The 21372-nt window shown below is 54.1% G+C and overlaps 1 protein-coding gene across 1 annotated transcript; it reads right to left on the bottom strand.

Moving 5' to 3' along the window:
- Positions 1-102: 102 nt before the first annotated feature.
- On the bottom strand, positions 103-19732 carry LOC143498969 (E3 ubiquitin-protein ligase TRIM39-like). Its single transcript, XM_076993882.1, has 7 exons — positions 19683-19732; positions 19062-19541; positions 17778-17873; positions 17437-17667; positions 17133-17155; positions 16710-16828; positions 103-978 (listed from the first exon to the last, which is right to left on the bottom strand). Exons 2-7 carry the CDS (start codon positions 19464-19466, stop codon positions 440-442), a joined length of 1413 nt encoding a protein of 470 aa, XP_076849997.1. The 5' UTR covers positions 19467-19541; positions 19683-19732; the 3' UTR covers positions 103-439.
- Positions 19733-21372: the final 1640 nt, after the last annotated feature.

Below are 21372 nucleotides of genomic sequence, written 5' to 3'. Positions count from 1 at the left end.
TAAGTTGTTGAGCGTGAGGGGGGTTAGGGGTAAGTTGTTGACGGGGTGAATGTCCCTCCCGCGTACCCCCCCCCCCCCCCCCCACTACACCCCTGGGTTCAATTTGAGATGACGGAGATTTGCGTTTTAGCCAGCGCTCCATGTTTGTGTGACTGTGTATCAGTATCAGTGACTCTGTTGGTTCTGATTTGACTGGGAGAAATGCCTCTAAAGCAGAAGGTTCTCGTAGCTCTGTAGAGAGAGGAAGAGTGAGCACACCGAGTGCAGCGTCCAGTACGGAAGTCGGTCTGTCCGACTATCTGTCCGTCTCACAATACTAGATTATTCTTTTAGATAGTACTTAAAAACTTAATTATATTTATAAATTCAAAAAATCATTTTTTACAGTGTATATTCTAATGTTCATTATAACATGTATGCAGAATAATTCAAGGCAACATTAACTTTGCTGTTCCACTGTTACTGATATCTTTGCTGGTAAGATCCTCATAGGAGAGGAACTGTAATTCCAGAATAAAGGGAAAACAGTGTCAGTAAAAGTGTCTGTTATAGTGCGCAGGTGTGAACTGGTTAGAAGATCAGTGAATGTCACTTTCCCCCTGTCCCAGTCCAGCTGAACTCTGACCCTCTGCACTTTCTCTGTAGGTGTGAGGATGTGATCTGTCTGTCCTGTGCAGAGTGTACGATAAGTGCCCATTAGGTTCAGCAGACTCCACACTGAACCCCAGACCCTCCCTCCCTTTCTACATTCAGACTCTCTAATTACACCCAGTACCCAGTATTCACTGTCTCCAACATCAACATCCCAGCAGTGTGTCCCTGAGTTAAAGCCCTCAGAGCCCAGGACACACTCATACACATTAAATCTCTCTGGATTATCAGGAAGCAGTGATTTCTGTGGTCTCTCTTCTACAGTAGTGAGATCATCAGACAGGTGGAGTTCTGGTTGTGCAGTGTTTGGGTCCAGAGTAACAGGGTCTGAGGAGAGAGAACAGAATGAATCATCATGTTCTTCATGTGTTTATGTGATGAGGTCACATCTACAGACTGCAGGCCCTTTACTCTGAGTGAAATGCTGCAGTAGGTTGATAAGAGGGAAGTGATGGTGATGTTGTGTGTTCACCACACACCCCTGCAGTACTTGTGTGCTTGTTGTCTTGACGCTTGAAATTGTGTCTGTTTTATTCATTAATATATTTCTACATATCTTGGATTCATTATTTGAGTATCACATGTGACACTTAACTAGTGCAGTGCTACTGTTACACTGAGTGTCACACTGCATGTGTGTATTATTAGTGTCTGTGTACTGAAGTGTGTGTGTGTCCTCATTAGTGGGTGGATACCGTTACAGTTCCCCCACTAAAGGGCGCTACTCCCAGAGTGACTAACACCAGTGGACTGTCCCCAGACTGAAGGACGGGACCAGAGGACGAGGACCACAGTGTCCAGACCCCCCAGGAGCAGATCCTCCAGGGAGGAGTCCACCGACGTGCCACAACTACAACACCCTCACCAGGACAACAGGGGGCGACACAAAGATGGTGTCAGGGACACAGACAGGGACATGGACAGACACTAAGATGGTGACAGGGATACACACCAACAGGGACAGACGAACAGAAAAGGGAGGGTCCTGGCTGACATGAAGGGAACCTGCTGGTCCCTGGGGGGGGCGCCGACCCACAGAGGCTGGAGCAGGGGTGTCTGCTTGGGTTCAGCTGGACTCTGGGCTGTGGGGAGGTGGAGATGTGTCTGGGTGTTTGGAGTGGTGTGTCATGTTCCTGGAACAGTGAGGGTGCAGAACCTCCTCCACCTCCATCTGTGACTCAGCACTGCTAGGATCTCCACCTTCACAACCACACTCCTCTGAACACTACGACTCCTCTTAATAGGATGGAGGCTTGATGGAGGATTGTGGGAATCCCCTTAGTCTGGAGTCTCAAGGACCCACGTCCCACTTCATACAGCCCTATAGGGTCAGACTCAGGCTGATGGGGAGTGGGTGGTGTGTAGAGGTGGAGAGTGGGTGGTGTGTAGAGGTGGAGAGTGGGTGGTGTGTAGAGGTGGAGAGTGGGTGGTGTAGAGGGGAGAGTGGGTGGTGTGTAGAGGGGAGAGTGGGTGGTGTAGAGGTGGAGAGTGGGTGGTGTGTAGAGGTGGAGAGTGGGTGGTGTGTAGAGGTGGAGAGTGGGTGGTGTGTAGAGGGGGAGAGTGGGTGGTGTGGAGGGGGAGAGTGGGTGGTGTGTAGAGGGGGAGAGTGGGTGGTGTGGAGGGGGAGAGTGGGTGGTGTTTAGAGAGGAGAGTGGGTGGTGTGTAGAGGTGGAGAGTGGGTGGTGTAGAGGTGGAGAGTGGGTGGTGTAGAGGTGGAGAGTGGGTGGTGTGTAGAGGTGGAGAGTGGGTGGTGTGTAGAGGTGGAGAGTGGGTGGTGTAGAGGTGGAGAGTGGGTGGTGTGTAGAGGGGGAGAGTGGGTGGTGTGTAGAGGTGGAGAGTGGGTGGTGTGTAGAGGTGGAGAGTGCGTGGTGTAGAGGTGGAGAGTGGGTGGTGTGTAGAGGTGGAGAGTGGGTGGTGTTTAGAGGGGAGAGTGGGTAGTGTGTAGAGGTGGAGAGTGGGTGGTGTAGAGGTGGAGAGTGGATGGTGTGTAGAGGGGGAGAGTGGGTGGTGTAGAGGTGGAGAGTGGGTGGTGTAGAGGGGAGAGTTGGTGGTGTGTAGAGGGGAGAGTGGGTGGTGTAGAGGTGGAGAGTGGGTGGTGTGTAGAGGGGGAGAGTGGGTGGTGTGTAGAGGTGGAGAGTGGGTGGTGTGTAGAGGTGGAGAGTGCGTGGTGTAGAGGTGGAGAGTGGGTGGTGTGTAGAGGTGGAGAGTGGGTGGTGTTTAGAGGGGAGAGTGGGTAGTGTGTAGAGGTGGAGAGTGGGTGGTGTAGAGGTGGAGAGTGGATGGTGTGTAGAGGGGGAGAGTGGGTGGTGTAGAGGTGGAGAGTGGGTGGTGTAGAGGGGAGAGTGGGTGGTGTGTAGAGGGGAGAGTGGGTGGTGTGTAGAGGTGGAGAGTGGGTGGTGTGTAGAGGTGGAGAGTGGGTGGTGTAGAGGGGAGAGTGGGTGGTGTGTAGAGGTGGAGAGTGGGTGGTGTAGAGGTGGAGAGAGGGTGGTGTAGAGGTGGAGAGTGGGTGGTGTAGAGGTGGAGAGTGGGTGGTGTAGAGGTGGAGAGTGGGTGGTGTGTAGAGGTGGAGAGTGGGTGGTGTGTAGAGGTGGAGAGTGGGTGGTGTGTAGAGGGGAGAGTGGGTAGTGTGTAGAGGTGGAGAGTGGGTGGTGTGTAGAGGTGGAGAGTGGGTGGCGTGTAGAGGTGGAGAGTGGGTGGCGTGTAGAGGTGGAGAGTGGGTGGCGTGTAGAGGTGGAGAGTGGGTGGTGTAGAGGTGGAGAGTGGGTGGTGTGTAGAGGGGAGAGTGGGTGGTGTGTAGAGGTGAAGAGTGGGTGGTGTAGAGGTGGAGAGTGGGTGGCGTGTAGAGGTGGAGAGTGGGTGGTGTAGAGGTGGAGAGTGGGTGGTGTGTAGAGGGGAGAGTGGGTGGTGTGTAGAGGTGGAGAGTGGGTGGTGTAGAGGTGGAGAGTGGGTGGTGTGTAGAGGGGAGAGTGGGTGGCGTGTAGAGGGGAGAGTGGGTGGCGTGTAGAGGTGGAGAGTGGGTGGTGTGTAGAGGGGGAGAGTGGGTGGTGTGTAGAGGTGGAGAGTGGGTGGTGTGTAGAGGTGGAGAGTGGGTGGTGTGTAGAGGTGGAGAGTGGGTGGTGTAGAGGTGGAGAGTGGGTGGTGTGTAGAGGGGAGAGTGGGTGGTGTAGAGGTGGAGAGTGGGTGGTGTGTAGAGGTGGAGAGTGGGTGGTGTGTAGAGGTGGAGAGTGGGTGGTGTGTAGAGGGGGAGAGTGGGTGGTGTGGAGGGGGAGAGTGGGTGGTGTGTAGAGGGGGAGAGTGGGTGGTGTGGAGGGGGAGAGTGGGTGGTGTTTAGAGAGGAGAGTGGGTGGTGTGTAGAGGTGGAGAGTGGGTGGTGTAGAGGTGGAGAGTGGGTGGTGTAGAGGTGGAGAGTGGGTGGTGTGTAGAGGTGGAGAGTGGGTGGTGTAGAGGTGGAGAGTGGGTGGTGTGTAGAGGGGGAGAGTGGGTGGTGTGTAGAGGTGGAGAGTGGGTGGTGTGTAGAGGTGGAGAGTGCGTGGTGTAGAGGTGGAGAGTGGGTGGTGTGTAGAGGTGGAGAGTGGGTGGTGTTTAGAGGGGAGAGTGGGTAGTGTGTAGAGGTGGAGAGTGGGTGGTGTAGAGGTGGAGAGTGGATGGTGTGTAGAGGGGGAGAGTGGGTGGTGTAGAGGTGGAGAGTGGGTGGTGTAGAGGGGGAGAGTGGGTGGTGTGTAGAGGTGGAGAGTGGGTGGTGTGTAGAGGGGGAGAGTGGGTGGTGTGTAGAGGTGGAGAGTGGGTGGTGTGTAGAGGTGGAGAGTGGGTGGTGTGTAGAGGTGGAGAGTGGGTGGTGTAGAGGGGAGAGTGGGTGGTGTGTAGAGGGGAGAGTGGGTGGTGTAGAGGTGGAGAGTGGGTGGTGTGTAGAGGTGGAGAGTGGGTGGTGTGTAGAGGTGGAGAGTGGGTGGTGTGTAGAGGGGGAGAGTGGGTGGTGTGGAGGGGGAGAGTGGGTGGTGTGTAGAGGGGGAGAGTGGGTGGTGTGGAGGGGGAGAGTGGGTGGTGTTTAGAGAGGAGAGTGGGTGGTGTGTAGAGGTGGAGAGTGGGTGGTGTAGAGGTGGAGAGTGGGTGGTGTAGAGGTGGAGAGTGGGTGGTGTGTAGAGGTGGAGAGTGGGTGGTGTGTAGAGGTGGAGAGTGGGTGGTGTAGAGGTGGAGAGTGGGTGGTGTGTAGAGGGGGAGAGTGGGTGGTGTGTAGAGGTGGAGAGTGGGTGGTGTGTAGAGGTGGAGAGTGCGTGGTGTAGAGGTGGAGAGTGGGTGGTGTGTAGAGGTGGAGAGTGGGTGGTGTTTAGAGGGGGAGAGTGGGTAGTGTGTAGAGGTGGAGAGTGGGTGGTGTAGAGGTGGAGAGTGGATGGTGTGTAGAGGGGGAGAGTGGGTGGTGTAGAGGTGGAGAGTGGGTGGTGTAGAGGGGAGAGTGGGTGGTGTGTAGAGGGGAGAGTGGGTGGTGTGTAGAGGTGGAGAGTGGGTGGTGTGTAGAGGTGGAGAGTGGGTGGTGTAGAGGGGAGAGTGGGTGGTGTAGAGGGGAGAGTGGGTGGTGTGTAGAGGTGGAGAGTGGGTGGTGTAGAGGTGGAGAGAGGGTGGTGTAGAGGTGGAGAGTGGGTGGTGTAGAGGTGGAGAGTGGGTGGTGTGTAGAGGTGGAGAGTGGTGGTGTGTAGAGGTGGAGAGTGGGTGGTGTGTAGAGGGGAGAGTGGGTAGTGTGTAGAGGGGAGAGTGGGTGGTGTGTAGAGGTGGAGAGTGGGTGGTGTGTAGAGGTGGAGAGTGGGTGGCGTGTAGAGGTGGAGAGTGGGTGGCGTGTAGAGGTGGAGAGTGGGTGGTGTGTAGAGGTGGAGAGTGGGTGGTGTAGAGGGGAGAGTGGGTGGTGGTAGAGGGAGAGTGGGTGGTGTGTAGAGGTGAGAGTGGTGTAGAGGGGAGAGTGGGTGGCGTGTAGAGGTGGAGAGTGGGTGGTGTAGAGGTGGAGAGTGGGTGGTGTGTAGAGTGGGAGAGTGGGTGGTGTGTAGAGGTGGAGAGTGGGTGGTGTAGAGGTGGAGAGTGGGTGGTGTGTAGAGGGGGAGAGTGGGTGGCGTGTAGAGGGGAGAGTGGGTGGCGTGTAGAGGTGGAGAGTGGGTGGTGTGTAGAGGGGGAGAGTGGGTGGTGTGTAGAGGTGGAGAGTGGGTGGTGTGTAGAGGTGGAGAGTGGGTGGTGTAGAGGTGGAGAGTGGGTGGTGTAGAGGTGGAGAGTGGGTGGTGTAGAGGTGGAGAGTGGGTGGTGTAGAGGTGGAGAGTGGGTGGTGTGTAGAGGTGGAGAGTGGGTGGTGTAGAGGTGGAGAGTGGGTGGTGTGTAGAGGGGGAGAGTGGGTGGTGTGGAGGGGGAGAGTGGGTGGTGTGTAGAGGGGGAGAGTGGGTGGTGTGGAGGGGAGAGTGGGGTGGTGTTTAGAGAGGAGAGTGGGTGGTGTGTAGAGGTGGAGAGTGGGTGGTTGTAGAGGTGGAGAGTGGGTGGTGTTAGAGGTGGAGAGTGGGTGGTGTGTAGAGGTGGAGAGTGGGTGGTGTAGAGGTGGAGAGTGGTGGTGTGTAGAGGGGGAGAGTGGGTGGTGTGTAGAGGTGGAGAGTGGGTGGTGTGTAGAGGTGGAGAGTGCGTGGTGTAGAGGTGGAGAGTGGGTGGTGTGTAGAGGTGGAGAGTGGGTGGTGTTTAGAGGGGAGAGTGGGTAGTGTGTAGAGGTGGAGAGTGGGTGGTGTAGAGGGTGGAGAGTGGATGGTGTGTAGAGGGGGAGAGTGGGTGGTGTAGAGGTGGAGAGTGGGTGGTGTAGAGGGGAGAGTGGGTGGTGTGTAGAGGGAGAGTGGGTGGTGTGTAGAGGTGGAGAGTGGGTGGTGTGTAGAGGTGGAGAGTGGGGTGGTGTAGAGGGGAGAGTGGGTGGTGTGTAGAGGTGGAGAGTGGGTGGTGTAGAGGTGGAGAGAGGGTGGTAGAGGTGGAGAGTGGTGGTGTAGAGGTGGAGAGTGGGTGGTGTGTAGAGGTGGAGAGTGGGTGGTGTGTAGAGTGGAGAGTGGGTGGTGGTAGAGGGGAGAGTGGGTAGTGTGTAGAGGTGGAGAGTGGGTGGTGTAGAGGTGGAGAGTGGGTGGTGTGTAGAGGTGGAGAGTGGGTGGTGTGTAGAGGTGGAGAGTGGGTGGTGTAGAGGTGGAGAGTGGGTGGTGTGTAGAGAGGAGAGTGGGTGGTGGTGTAGAGGTGAAGAGTGGGGTGGTGTAGAGGTGGAGAGTGGGTGGCGTGTAGAGGTGGAGAGTGGGTGGTGTAGAGGTGGAGAGTGGGTGGTGTGTAGAGGGGAGAGTGGGTGGTGTGTAGAGGTGGAGAGTGGGTGGTGTAGAGGTGGAGAGTGGGTGGTGTGTAGAGGGGAGAGTGGGTGGCGTGTAGAGGGGAGAGTGGGTGGCGTGTAGAGGTGGAGAGTGGGTGGTGTGTAGAGGGGGAGAGTGGGTGGTGTGTAGAGGTGGAGAGTGGGTGGTGTGTAGAGGTGGAGAGTGGGTGGTGTGTAGAGGTGGAGAGTGGGTGGTGTAGAGGTGGAGAGTGGGTGGTGTAGAGGGGAGAGTGGGTGGTGTGTAGAGGGGAGAGTGGGTGGGTGTAGAGGTGGAGAGTGGGTGGTGTGTAGAGGTGGAGAGTGGGTGGTGTGTAGAGGTGGAGAGTGGGTGGTGTGTAGAGGGGGAGAGTGGGTGGTGTGGAGGGGGACCAGTGGTGGTGAGAGGGGAGGTGGGTGGTGTGGAGGGGGAGAGTGGGTGGTGTTTAGAGAGGAGAGTGGGTGGTGTGTAGAGGTGGAGAGTGGGTGGTGTGTAGAGGTGGAGAGTGGGTGGTGTAGAGGTGGAGAGTGGGTGGTGTGTAGAGGTGGAGAGTGGGTGGTGTAGAGGTGGAGAGTGGGTGGTGTGTAGAGGGGGGAGAGTGGGTGGTGTGTAGAGGTGGAGAGTGGGTGGTGTGTAGAGGTGGAGAGTGCGTGGTGTAGAGGTGGAGAGTGGGTGGTGTGTAGAGGTGGAGAGTGGGTGGTGTTTAGAGGGGAGAGTGGGTAGTGTGTAGAGGTGGAGAGTGGGTGGTGTAGAGGTGGAGAGTGGATGGTGTGTAGAGGGGGAGAGTGGGTGGTGTAGAGGTGGAGAGTGGGTGGTGTAGAGGGGAGAGTGGGTGGTGTGTAGAGGTGGAGAGTGGGGTGGTGTGTAGAGGGGGAGAGTGGGTGGTGTGTAGAGGTGGAGAGTGGGTGGTGTGTAGAGGTGGAGAGTGGGTGGTGTGTAGAGGTGGAGAGTGGGTGGTGTAGAGGGGAGAGTGGGTGGTGTGTAGAGGGGAGAGTGGGTGGTGTAGAGGTGGAGAGTGGGTGGTGTGTAGAGGTGGAGAGTGGGTGGTGTGTAGAGGTGGAGAGTGGGTGGTGTGTAGAGGGGAGAGTGGGTGGTGTGGAGGGGGAGAGTGGGTGGTGTGTAGAGGGGGAGAGTGGGTGGTGTGGAGGGGGAGAGTGGGTGGTGTTTAGAGAGGAGAGTGGGTGTGTAGAGGTGGAGAGTGGGTGGTGTAGAGGTGGAGAGTGGGTGGTGTAGAGGGGGAGAGTGGGTGGTGTTAGAGGTGGAGAGTGGGTGGTGTAGAGGTGGAGAGTGGGTGGTGTGTAGAGGGGGAGAGTGGGTGTGTAGATTGGAGAGTGGGTGGTGTGTAGAGGTGGAGAGAGTGTGTAGAGGTGCGAGTGGAGGGTAGAGGTGCGAGTGGGTGTGTGTAGAGGGGGAGAGTGGGTAGGTGTGTAGAGGTGGAGAGTGGGTGGTGTGTAGAGGTGGAGAGTGGTGGTGTAGAGGGGAGAGTGGGTGGTGTAGAGGTGGAGAGAGGTGGTGTAGAGGGGAGAGTGGGTGGTGTAGAGGGGAGAGTGGTGGTGTAGAGGGAGAGTGGGTGGTGTGTAGAGGGAGAGTGGTGGTGTAGAGGTGGAGAGTGTGGAGTAGAGTGGAGAGGGTGGTGTTAGGTGGACGAGGTTGGAGATGTGGGTGGTGTGTAGAGTGTGGAGAGGTGGAAGGTGAGTGGTGTGTAGAGGTGGAGAGTGGGTGGTGTAGAGGTGGAGAGTGGGTGGTGTAGAGGTGAGAGTGGGTGGTGTGTAGAGGTGGAGAGTGGGTGGTGTGTAGAGGTTGAGAGTGGGTGTGTGTAGAGGTGGAGAGTGGGTAGTGTGTAGAGGTGGAGAGTGGGTGGTGTGTAGAGGTGAGAGTGGTGGTGTGTAGAGTGGCGAGTGGGTGGCTGTAGAGGGGAGAGTGGGTGGCGTGTAGAGGGGAGAGTGGGTGGTGGGTAGAGGTGGAGAGTGGGTGGTGTAGAGGTGGAGAGTGGGTGGTGTGTAGAGGTGGAGAGTGGGTGGTGTAGAGGTGGAGAGTGGGTGGTGTGTAGAGGGGAGAGAGGTGGTGTGTAGAGGGGAGAGTGGTGGTGTAGAGGTGGAGAGTGGGTGGTGTGTAGAGGGGAGAGTGGGGTGGTGTAGAGGGGAGAGTGGGTGGCGTGTAGAGGTGGAGAGTGGGTGGTGTGTAGAGGTGGAGAGTGGGTGGTGTGTAGAGGTGGAGAGTGGGTGGTGTGTAGAGGTGGAGAGTGGGTGGTGTGTAGAGGTGAGAGTGGGTGAGTGTAGAGGTGAGAGTGGTGGTGTAGAGGGAGAGTGGGTGGTGTGTAGAGGTGGAGAGTGGGTGGTGTAGAGGTGGAGAGTGGTGGTGTGTAGAGGTGGAGAGTGGGTGGTGTGTAGAGGTGGAGAGTGGGTGGTGTGTAGAGGGGGGAGAGTGGGTGGTGTGGAGGGGAGAGTGGGTGGTGTGTAGAGGGGTGAGAGTGGGTGGTGTGGAGGGGAGTGGTGGTGTTTAGAGAGAGAGTGGGTGGTGTGTAGAGGTGGAGAGTGGGTGGTGTAGAGGTGGAGAGTGGGTGGTGTAGAGGTGGAGACGTGGGTGGTGTGTAGAGGTGGAGAGTGGGTGGTTGTAGAGGTGGAGAGTGGGTGGTGTGTAGAGGGGGAGAGTGGGTGGTGTGTAGAGGTGGAGAGTGGGTGGTGTGTAGAGGTGGAGAGTGCGTGGTGTAGAGGTGGAGAGTGGGTGGTGTGTAGAGTGGAGAGTGGGTGGTGTTTAGAGGGGAGAGTGGGTAGTGTGTAGAGGTGGAGAGTGGGTGGTGTAGAGGTGGAGAGTGGATGGTGTGTAGAGGGGGAGAGTGGGTGGTGTAGAGGTGGAGAGTGGGTGGTGTAGAGGGGGAGAGTGGGTGGTGTGTAGAGGGGAGAGTGGGTGGTGTGTAGAGGTGGAGAGTGGGTGGTGTGTAGAGGTGGAGAGTGGGTGGTGTAGAGGGGAGAGTGGGTGGTGTGTAGAGGTGGAGAGTGGGTGGTGTAGAGGTGGAGAGAGGGTGGTGTAGAGGTGGAGAGTGGGTGGTGTAGAGGTGGAGAGTGGGTGGTGTGTAGAGGTGGAGAGTGGGGTGGTGTAGAGGTGGAGAGTGGGTGGTGTGTAGAGGTGGAGAGTGGGTGGTGTGTAGAGGGGAGAGTGGGTAGTGTGTAGAGGTGGAGAGTGGGTGGTGTGTAGAGGTGGAGAGTGGGTGGTGTGTAGAGGTGGAGAGTGGGTGGTGTGTAGAGGTGGAGAGTGGGGTGGCGTGTAGAGGTGGAGAGTGTGGTGGCGTGTAGAGGGTGGGAGAGTGGGTGGTGTAGAGGTGGAGAGTGGGTGGTGTGTAAGAGGGTGAGAGTGGGTGGTGTGTAGAGGTGAAGAGGTGGGTGGTGTAGAGGTGGAGAGTGGGTGGCGTTTGTAGAGGTGGAGAGTGGGTGGTGTAGAGGTGGAGAGTGGGTGGTGTGTAGAGGGGAGAGTGGGTGGTGTGTAGAGGTGGAGAGTGGGTGGTGTAGAGGTGGAGAGTGGGTGGTGTGTAGAGGGGAGAGTGGGTGGCGTGTAGAGGGGAGAGTGGGTGGCGTGTAGAGGTGGAGAGTGGGTGGTGTAGAGGTGGAGAGTGGGTGGTGTTTAGGAGGGGGAGAGTGGGTAGTGTGTAGAGGTGGAGAGTGGGTGGTGTAGAGGTGGAGAGTGGATGGTGTGTAGAGGGGGAGAGTGGGTGGTGTAGAGGTGGAGAGTGGGTGGTGTAGAGGGGAGAGTGGGGTGGTGTGTAGAGGGGAGAGTGGGGTGGTGTGTAGAGGTGGAGAGTGGGTGGTGTGTAGAGGTGGAGAGTGGGTGGTGTAGAGGGGGAGAGTGGGGTGGTGTAGAGGGGAGAGTGGGTGGTGTGTAGAGGTGGAGAGGTGGGTGGTGTAGAGGTGGGAGAGAGGGTGGTGTAGAGGTGGAGAGTGGGTGGGTGTAGAGGTGGAGAGTGGGTGGTGTGTAGAGGTGGAGAGTGGGTGGTGTGTAGAGGTGGAGAGTGGGTGGTGTGTAGAGGGGAGAGTGGGTAGTGTGTAGAGGTGGAGAGTGGGTGGTGTGTAGAGGTGGAGAGTGGGTGGTGTGTAGAGGTGGAGAGTGGGTGGCGTGTAGAGGTGGAGAGTGGGTGGCGTGTAGAGGTGGAGAGTGGGTGGCGTGTAGAGGTGGAGAGTGGGTGGTTGTAGAGGTGGAGAGTGGGTGGTGTGTAGAGGGGAGAGTGGGTGGTGTGTAGAGGTGAAGAGTGGGTGGTGTAGAGGTGGAGAGTGGGTGGCGTGTAGAGGTGGAGAGTGGGTGGTGTAGAGGTGGAGAGTGGGGTGGTGTGTAGAGGGGAGAGTGGGTGGTGTGTAGAGGTGGAGAGTGGGTGGTGTAGAGGTGGAGAGTGGGTGGTGTGTAGAGGGGGAGAGTGGGTGGCGTGTAGGAGGGATGAGTGGTGGCGTGTAGAGGTGGAGAGTGGGTGGTGTGTAGAGGGGGAGAGTGGGTGGTGTGTAGAGGTGGAGAGTGGTGGTGTGTAGAGGTGGAGAGTGGGTGGTGTTAGAGAGAGGAGAGTGGGTGGTGTAGAGGTGGAGAGTGGGTGGTGTAGAGGGGAGAGTGGGTGGTGTGTAGAGGGGAGAGTGGGTGGTGTAGAGGTGGAGAGTGGGTGGTGTGTAGAGGTGGAGAGTGGGTGGTGTGTAGAGGTGGAGAGTGGGTGGTGTGTAGAGGGGGAGAGTGGGTGGTGTGGAGGGGGAGAGTGGGTGGTGTGTAGAGGGGGAGAGTGGGTGGTGTGGAGGGGAGAGTGGGTGGTGTTTAGAGAGGAGAGTGGGTGGTGTGTAGAGGTGGAGAGTGGGTGTGTAGAGGTGGAGAGTGGGTGGTGTAGAGGTGGAGAGTGGGTGGTGTGTAGAGGTGGAGAGTGGGTGGTGTAGAGGTGGAGAGTGGGTGGTGTGTAGAGGGGGAGAGTGGGTGGTGTGTAGAGGTGGAGAGTGGGTGTGTGTAGAGGTGGAGAGTGCGTGGTGTAGAGGTGGAGAGTGGGTGGTGTGTAGAGGTGGAGAGTGGGTGGTGTTTAGAGGGGAGAGTGGGTAGTGTGTAGAGGTGGAGAGTGGGTGGTGGTAGAGGTGGAGAGTGGATGGTGTGTAGAGGGGGAGAGTGGGTGGTGTAGAGGTGGAGAGTGGGTGGTGTAGAGGGGAGAGTGGGTGGTGTGTAGAGGGGAGAGTGGTGGTGTGTAGAGGTGGAGAGTGGTTGGTGTGTAGAGGTGGAGAGTGGGTGGTGTAGAGGGGAGAGTGGGTGGTGTGTAGAGGTGAGAGTGGGTGGTGTAGAGGTGGAGAGAGGGTGGTGTAGAGGTGGAGAGTGGGTGGTGTAGAGGTGGAGAGTGGGTGGTGTGTAGAGGTGGAGAGTGGGTGGTGTGTAGAGGTGGAGAGTGGGTGGTGTGTAGAGGGGGAGAGTGGGTAGTGTGTAGAGGTGAGAGTGGGGTGGTGTGTAGAGGTGGAGAGTGGGTGGTGTGTAGAGGTGGAGAGTGGGTGGTGTGTAGAGGTGGAGAGTGGGTGGTGTAGAGGTGGAGAGTGGGTGGTGTGTAGAGAGGAGAGGGGTGGTGTGTAGAGGTGAAGAGTGGGGGTGTAGAGGTGGAGAGTGGGTGGCGTGTAGAGGTGGGTGAGTGGGTGGTGTAGAGGTGGAGAGTGGGTGGTGTGTAGAGGGGAGAGTGGGGTGGTGTGTAGAGGTGGAGAGTGGGTGGTGTAGAGGGGAGAGTGGGTGGTGTGTAGAGGGGAGAGTGGGTGGCGTGTAGAGGGGAGAGTGGGTGGCGTGTAGAGGTGGAGAGTGGGTGGTGTGTAGAGGGGGAGAGTGGGTGGTGTGTAGAGGGTGGAGAGTGGGTGGTGTGTAGAGGTGGAGAGTGGGTGGTGTGTAGAGGTGGAGAGTGGGTGGTGTAGAGGTGGAGAGTGGGTGGTGTAGAGGGGAGAGTGGGTGGTGTGTAGAGGGGGAGAGTGGGTGGTGTAGAGGTGGAGAGTGGGTGGTGTGTAGAGGTGGAGAGTGGGGTGGTGTGTAGAGGTGGAGAGTGGGTGGTGTTGTAGAGGTGGAGAGTGGGTGGGTGTGGAGGTGGAAGAGGTGGGTGGTGTGTAGAGGGGAGAGTGGGTGGTGTAGAGGGGGAGAGTGGGTGGTGTTTAGAGGAGGAGAGTGGGTGGTGTGTAGAGGGTGGAGAGTGGGTGTGTAGAGGTGGAGAGTGGGTGGTGTAGAGGTGGAGAGTGGGTGGTGTGTAGAGGTGGAGAGTGGGTGGTGTAGAGGTGGAGAGTGGGTGGTGTGTAGAGGTGGTGAGAGTGGGTGGTGTGTAGAGGTGGAGAGTGGGTGGTGTGTAGAGGTGGAGAGTGGTGGTGTAGAGGTGAGAGTGGGTGGTGTGTAGAGGTGGAGAGTGGGTGGTGTTTAGAGGGGAGAGTGGGGTAGTGTGTAGAGGTGGAGAGTGGGTGGTGTAGAGGTGGAGAGTGGGATGGTGTAGAGAGGGGAGAGTGGGGTGGTGTAGAGGTGGGAGAGTGGGTGGTGTAAGGGGAGAGTGGAGTGGGGTGGTGTGTAGAGGTGGAGAGTGGGTGGTGTGTAGAGGTGGGAGAGTGGGGGTGGTGTGTAGAGGTGGAGAGTGGGTGGTGTGTAGAGGTGGAGAGTGGGTGGTGTGTAGAGGTGGGAGAGTGGGGTGGTGTAGAGGGGAGAGTGGGTGGTGTGTAGAGGGGAGAGTGGGTGGTGTAGAGGTGGAGAGTGGGTGGTGTGTAGAGGTGGAGAGTGGGTGGTGTGTAGAGGTGGAGAGTGGGTGGTGTGTAGAGGGGGAGAGTGGGTGGTGTGGAGGGGTGAGTGGGGTGGTGTGTAGAGGGGGAGAGTGGGGTGGTGTGGAGGGGGAGAGTGGGTGGTGTTTTAGAGAGGAGAGTGGGTGGGTGTGTAGAGGTGGAGAGTGGGTGGTGTAGAGGTGGAGAGTGGGTGGTGTAGAGGTGGAGAGTGGGTGGTGTGTAGAGGTGGAGAGTGGGTGGTGTAGAGGTGGAGAGTGGGTGGTGTGTAGAGGGGGAGAGTGGGTGGTGTGTAGAGGTGGAGAGTGGGTGGTGTGTAGAGTGGAGAGTGCGTGGTGTAGAGGTGGAGAGTGGGTGGTGTGTAGAGGTGGAGAGTGGGTGGTGTTTAGAGGGGGAGAGTGGGTAGTGTGTAGAGGTGGAGAGTGGGTGGTGTAGAGGTGGAGAGTGGATGGTGTGTAGAGGGGGAGAGTGGGTGGTGTAGAGGTGGAGAGTGGGTGGTGTAGAGGGGAGAGTGGGTGGTGTGTAGAGGGGAGAGTGGGTGGTGTGTAGAGGTGGAGAGTGGGTGGTGTGTAGAGGTGGAGAGTGGGTGGTGTAGAGGGGAGAGTGGGTGGTGTGTAGAGGTGGAGAGTGGGTGGTGTAGAGGTGGAGAGAGGGTGGTGTAGAGGGGAGAGTGGGTGGTGTGTAGAGGTGGAGAGTGGAGGTGGTGTAGAGGTGGAGAGAGGGGTGGTGTAGAGGTGGAGAGTGGGTGGTGTAGAGGTGGAGAGTGGGTGGTGTAGAGGTGGAGAGTGGGTGGTGTGTAGAGGTGAGAGTGGGTGGTGTGTAGAGGTGGAGAGTGGGTGGTGTGTAGAGGGGAGAGTGGGTAGTGTGTAGAGGTGGAGAGTGGGTGGTGTGTAGAGGTGGAGAGTGGGTGGTGTGTAGAGGTGGAGAGTGGGTGGCGTGTAGAGGTGGGAGAGTGGGTGGCGTGTAGAGGGGAGAGTGGGTGGTGTGTAGAGGTGAAGAGTGGGTGGTGTAGAGGTGGAGAGTGGGTGGCGTTGTAGAGGTGGAGAGTGGGTGGTGTAGAGGTGGAGAGTGGAGAGTGGGTGGCGTGTAGAGGTGGAGAGTGGGTGGTGTAGAGGTGGAGAGTGGGTGGTGTGTAGAGGGGAGAGTGGGTGGTGTGTAGAGGTGGAGAGTGGGTGGTGTAGAGGTGGAGAGTGGGTGGTGTGTAGAGGGGAGAGTGGGTGGCGTGTAGAGGGGAGAGTGGGTGGCGTGTAGAGGTGGAGAGTGGGTGGTGTGTAGAGGGGGAGAGTGGGTGGTGTGTAGAGGTGGAGAGTGGGTGGTGTGTAGAGGTGGAGAGTGGGTGGTGTGTAGAGGTGGAGAGTGGGTGGTGTAGAGGTGGAGAGTGGGTGGTGTAGAGGGGAGAGTGGGTGGTGTGTAGAGGGGAGAGTGGGTGGTGTAGAGGTGGAGAGTGGGTGGTGTGTAGAGGTGGAGAGTGGGTGGTGTGTAGAGGTGGAGAGTGGGTGGTGTGTAGAGGGGGAGAGTGGGTGGTGTGGAGGGGGAGAGTGGGTGGTGTGTAGAGGGGGAGAGTGGGTGGTGTGGAGGGGGAGAGTGGGTGGTGTTTAGAGAGGAGAGTGGGTGGTGTGTAGAGGTGGAGAGTGGGTGGTGTAGAGGTGGAGAGTGGGTGGTGTAGAGGTGGAGAGTGGGTGGTGTGTAGAGGTGGAGAGTGGGTGGTGTAGAGGTGGAGAGTGGGTGGTGTGTAGAGGGGGAGAGTGGGTGGTGTGTAGAGGTGGAGAGTGGGTGGTGTGTAGAGGTGGAGAGTGCGTGGTGTAGAGGTGGAGAGTGGGTGGTGTGTAGAGGTGGAGAGTGGGTGGTGTTTAGAGGGGAGAGTGGGTAGTGTGTAGAGGTGGAGAGTGGGTGGTGTAGAGGTGGAGAGTGGATGGTGTGTAGAGGGGGAGAGTGGGTGGTGTAGAGGTGGAGAGTGGGTGGTGTAGAGGGGAGAGTGGGTGGTGTGTAGAGGGGAGAGTGGGTGGTGTGTAGAGGTGGAGAGTGGGTGGTGTGTAGAGGTGGAGAGTGGGTGGTGTAGAGGGGAGAGTGGGTGGTGTGTAGAGGTGGAGAGTGGGTGGTGTAGAGGTGGAGAGAGGGTGGTGTAGAGGTGGAGAGTGGGTGGTGTAGAGGTGGAGAGTGGGTGGTGTGTAGAGGTGGAGAGTGGGTGGTGTAGAGGTGGAGAGTGGGTGGTGTGTAGAGGTGGAGAGTGGGTGGTGTGTAGAGGGGAGAGTGGGTAGTGTGTAGAGGTGGAGAGTGGGTGGTGTGTAGAGGTGGAGAGTGGGTGGTGTGTAGAGGTGGAGAGTGGGTGGTGTGTAGAGGTGGAGAGTGGGTGGCGTGTAGAGGTGGAGAGTGGGTGGCGTGTAGAGGTGGAGAGTGGGTGGTGTAGAGGTGGAGAGTGGGTGGTGTGTAGAGGGGAGAGTGGGTGGTGTGTAGAGGTGAAGAGTGGGTGGTGTAGAGGTGGAGAGTGGGTGGCGTGTAGAGGTGGAGAGTGGGTGGTGTAGAGGTGGAGAGTGGGTGGTGTGTAGAGGGGAGAGTGGGTGGTGTGTAGAGGTGGAGAGTGGGTGGTGTAGAGGTGGAGAGTGGGTGGTGTGTAGAGGGGAGAGTGGGTGGCGTGTAGAGGGGAGAGTGGGTGGCGTGTAGAGGTGGAGAGTGGGTGGTGTGTAGAGGGGGAGAGTGGGTGGTGTGTAGAGGTGGAGAGTGGGTGGTGTGTAGAGGTGGAGAGTGGGTGGTGTGTAGAGGTGGAGAGTGGGTGGTGTAGAGGTGGAGAGTGGGTGGTGTAGATCTCCTCATGGACTGACTGTCTCTCCTCAGACCAGCAGTCAACTGGTCGTCCCCCTCACTGTTTATACTAATACAGCCTTTAATACTGGAATAGTTCATGTACCAAACACACAATGTTAATGTTTCTCTCTCTATAGAGTTCTAATTATGAGGAGAACAGAATTACTCTAATTAATCAAAGAACACCAAAACTCACAGTACTGGAGAATCTTCTGCATTCTCTCCCAGACTCTGAACTTCAGGTTGGAAAGATGTTTTGCTACATTGATCAGAGTTCCTGACACCTTCTTATGTTGTTTTGGGGTGTGATGAACCCTGGAAGTATATAAAGCTGTATTATCATAATATTTTATCATATATCATATTCAAATTATTCGTGAAAAATATTTCACTGGAAATGTATAAAGCTGTTTTATTATCTTTCATTAAACATATCAGTGTATCTAACCACTTTTTGCACATAATCAGTATCAATGTATTTTTATTTTCTTAAATACCGTCTTCATATATCATGTTTCTGAAATAACAGAGACCACATACAGAAGATCTGAATGTATCAGAATAACAAACACAATGTGTAACACAATATGGAGATCAAACAGAAATAATAATCACTTACTGTTTCAATGTGGACGACACGTTCTGAGAAGGAAACAGAGGGACAAACACAGAAAGTGAGATCAAATTTTAGTCATTTTGTTTATATGTGGGACAAACATGCTTCTTCCTTATATGATAATAATATCAATGTGTCTAAAGACCCTTACACACACACACAAACTAAAACAATTGTCAAAACATTTTACTTATGCGTGTGTGTGTGTGTGTGTGTGTGTGTGTGTGTGTGTGTGTGTGTGTGTGTGTGTGTGTGTGAGAGAGAGAGAGTGTGTGTGAGAAAGAGAGAGAGACTGAGTGATTCTTACTAGTAAGAATGGGATGTTCTCAGCTTCCATCTCCTTCTCTGTGTTTCTGATCTGATCTGAAAGAGATGCTATTTCTCCACTCATCTCCTCAATCTTCCTCCTCATCATGTGACTCTTCTGCTCCTCTTCCTCCTTCAGTGCAGCTATTCTTGCTGCTTCTTCATCTCGTAGAAACTGGTGGATCTTCTCAAACTCCTCCTTTATCTGCCTCTCTGTGTGCTGGGCCTGATACTGGAATGGGAGATGATGAGGAAATATAAACTGTCCAAATGTGTGTGTTTCATTATGGTGTATGTGGACAGTGATCACAGCACCATTCAGAACTCAGAGTGACCTTTCACCTTAATGTGTGCTGCTGTTTTCTCACAGGCTTGTTTATGTTCCTCTAAGACCTTCAGATGCTGCTGTAGAGACTCCAGTGAGGTCTTGAGTTTGTCCTGTAAAATACGGGTTTAGTAGAGGACAGTGTGAGTCTTACAGGACTCATCACTGTATCTGTATAGATGTGCTGGAGATTACAGAGATTATAACAACTGGACAGAATGGCATGTGTACTATGATCACACCAAAATGTACCACAGAGCGACACAGGAGGTCATTCCTAGCTGTGTCCATGAAGCTCTATAACTCCTTCCTCAATACATGACACAATACAGGACACTACTGTTTACCAGAGCCGGAGTGGCTAATCGGGAGATTCGGGAGGATTCCCGATAGGCCGGCTCATGTCAATCTCTAGTTTGGGCTGATTGGGAGGGAAAAATAATTTTGGGCCGGATTTGGGCATGAAACTCCCTGGCTGAAAAAGTGGCCCACTCCGGCCATGCTGTTTACTATCAGTGTATTTTATTTTATTGTTAATTTTATTTTATTTTATTACATATTATGTGCAATACCTACTTATTTTAGATTTTATTTTAAATTCAATATTAGGATGTTTATTCTTTATTATTTGTACATATTTTTATATCTTACAGAGGTGTTTTATTAAAATAATACGCAAATGGTTGCACTGTAACAAAAGCAATTTCCCCCTGGTGTGACGTTCGTGGGTCGGCGAAGGACGAGACACAGAATCCCTCTGGACAGACGTCACTTTCGGTTTATTTACAAAAAACGCGCACAAAGCGCACGAAGAACATACAACTCCTCTCACACAGCAACGTGTAAACATTAGACAACGACGAGCACAGGACACTGCGCGAACGCACATTAAATAGACAGACCACATTAGCCCCATGTGATTACGAGACGAGTCACAGGTGAGACGAATTATCGCAAGACATAACCATCACCACGTAATTCCACAGACGCAGACAATGCACGTGGACAACGTAAACACACGCCCAAAAGGGAGGGGCCGGGGTCCTCAAAGTGACACTTGGGATTAATAAAGTATTCTGATTCTGATTATTTTCTTCCTTTTACCGTCAAATGGAGATGTTTGATATATTGTAGCCGGTTGTATAATTAATGTTTTAATTCTATTATTTTTCAATGTGAATGAATGTGATTTAGTTGTCAGAAATCTCATCATCTGAGAAATTTTATCTAGAATTTCAAGATAATTGTGAACACTGGAAAAACATTTAAAAACAATTAAATAAGAAGTGTACATTTCATACCTTAAAGTCACACACAGCTTCCTCTACTGGACAGCAGTCGTGAGTTTTATGTGCCTTTGAAATCTGACACACCACACACACAGGCTGCTGGTCCTTCAGACAGAAGACTTTGAGTTTCTCATTGTGCAGACTGCAGAGAACCTCAGACCCTGCTGAAGATCTCTGACTCCTGCTCGCTAGAAAAGACTCACATAAGTTCTTTAGGACAAGATTACAGGGAGGATAATCTCTTGAAGATCTTCTCCTACAAACTGGACATTCTTGAGATCCCTTGGTTTCCCAGAACTGCTGCAGACAGGTTTTACACACACTGTGGCTACATGACAGTAAAACAGGATCCCTGAAGATGTCACGGCACACAGGACATGAAAACTCTTCTTCTGACAGAGGGTTTGTAGCAGCCATTTCCTCCAACAGCTGCTGTGCTGTTTCTCTGTAATGTCTCCTTCTGTACAAACTTCTCTTTCACTTTTAGATCTTCTGTAATAATCACAGTAGCACAGAAGAGAATCAGTCACTGTAGTCCTTTATCCAGCTGAGGGAGTTTAGACTCCTTTCATAAATAAAGCAGAAAGAAGTAAATACCAGATTTAAGAGGTTTTCATAATATTTATAACTCACCTTAACGCAGAATTAATAAAGACTAGTGTGTCACTTCCAGATTTACTTCCTCAACAAGGCCGACGTGTACAGGGAGGAGGGGCTTTGGTATAAGAGCTAATAAGCTGGTAAACATACATGATTTCTCCACCAGATGGCGACAGTTCATTACTACTAAGTGAATCAGGCAACCCTCAGGTGTCTCTGTCTTGGCAGAGTGTAAAGAACTGCAGCTGTAGAACAGATCACTGTTAGGATGTGTTCAATGTTCATACAAGAATGACTAAACTCAGTAGGTCAAAATATTAATCAGTTCTCATTTCAAAATCTTAATATTTATAATTTGAAGATGTGAAATTATATTAAACACATGTTATCATGAATATGTCATAAAAAGCTATGACACGTGACACTGGGTCCTGGAGTAACTGTTCACAGAATGATCACAGTGTGTAAGAAGGGCAGAAACCAGGAGAGCAGAGAGTGGAGGAAGAGTTTCAATCACGGTAACCTCAGCCAAATAAATAAAGTGGTGATTGAAGAATGACTAAACTCAGTAGGTCAAAAGATGAATCAGATCTCATTTCAAAACTTTAATATTTTTTACATGAAATAAATAAAATGACATTAAACACACGTTGCCATGAATACATATATTGTTAAAAGCTAAGACTCCTGACACTGGACCAGCATTGCAAAGTTGTTGATTTCTTATTCACAAATAAGACCTCGGTGTTCAGAGGATAGATTACAGCAGAGAGCATGCAGGACCCACGGACGACCAGAGAGGGCGCTGGAGTAACTGTGTTCACAGAACCGTGTTCACACTTTGTAAAAGAGCAGAAACCATGAGGAGCAGAGAGTGGAGGAACAGCTCCAACAGCTACACACAGAGAGAGATGGAGATTGAAAAAGAGAGCTGAAGAGAGAGAGAGAGAGAGAGAGAGAGAGAGAGAGATTAATTTCATGAATCTCATTAATTTCTCATAAATTTTAATAGCAGGATTTCTACTATTTGCTACTACACCTATCCTTAACACGAGGGGAATCAACAGAAAGAACAAAAGAAAGAAAGAGTGGCGGTCTTGGTAGACTGCACAAAGCAGTAGGCAGAACCACTCGATCCCCAGCTGTGATTCGCTGAAGCAGCTCCTATAGGAAACGGCGTTGTGCTGAGCGTGCAGGACAAAATTTTGCTTCTAAATTCCAATTGGTTGAGATTGGGGGATGCCACGCATACGTTAGGCAAAAGTTAGCCCTTCGCCAATTGGGTGGTTATTTTATTATGACTGCTGTTAACACCACATGAAATGTGCGCTACACTTACACAAAGGAGGAGTTAGTGGTCCTGCTGCTGGGTTGTTGCCCTCCTATGGCCCCCTCCATGTCTCCTGGTGTACTGGCCTGTCTCCTGGTATCTGCTCCATGTTCTGGACACTGTACTGACAGACACAGCAAACCTTCTTGCCACAGCTCACACTGATGTGCCATCCTGGATGAGCATCATGATACATCTATGGTGAGAGAACTGACAAAATACCAAAGTGACCAAAACATCAGCCAGAAAAGATGAGAACAGAGAAAAGGTCTGTGGTCCCCACCTGCAGAACCACTCCTATATAGGGGGGTCTTGCTAATTGTAATTTCTACCTGTTGTCTGTTCCATTTGCACAACAGCAGGTGAAATTGATTCACAATCATTGTTGCTTTC

Source organism: Brachyhypopomus gauderio, unplaced genomic scaffold (genome assembly GCF_052324685.1).
Source record: "Brachyhypopomus gauderio isolate BG-103 unplaced genomic scaffold, BGAUD_0.2 sc127, whole genome shotgun sequence".
Taxonomy (NCBI): Eukaryota; Metazoa; Chordata; class Actinopteri; order Gymnotiformes; family Hypopomidae; genus Brachyhypopomus; species Brachyhypopomus gauderio.
This window is presented reverse-complemented; position numbering and strand designations above follow the sequence as displayed.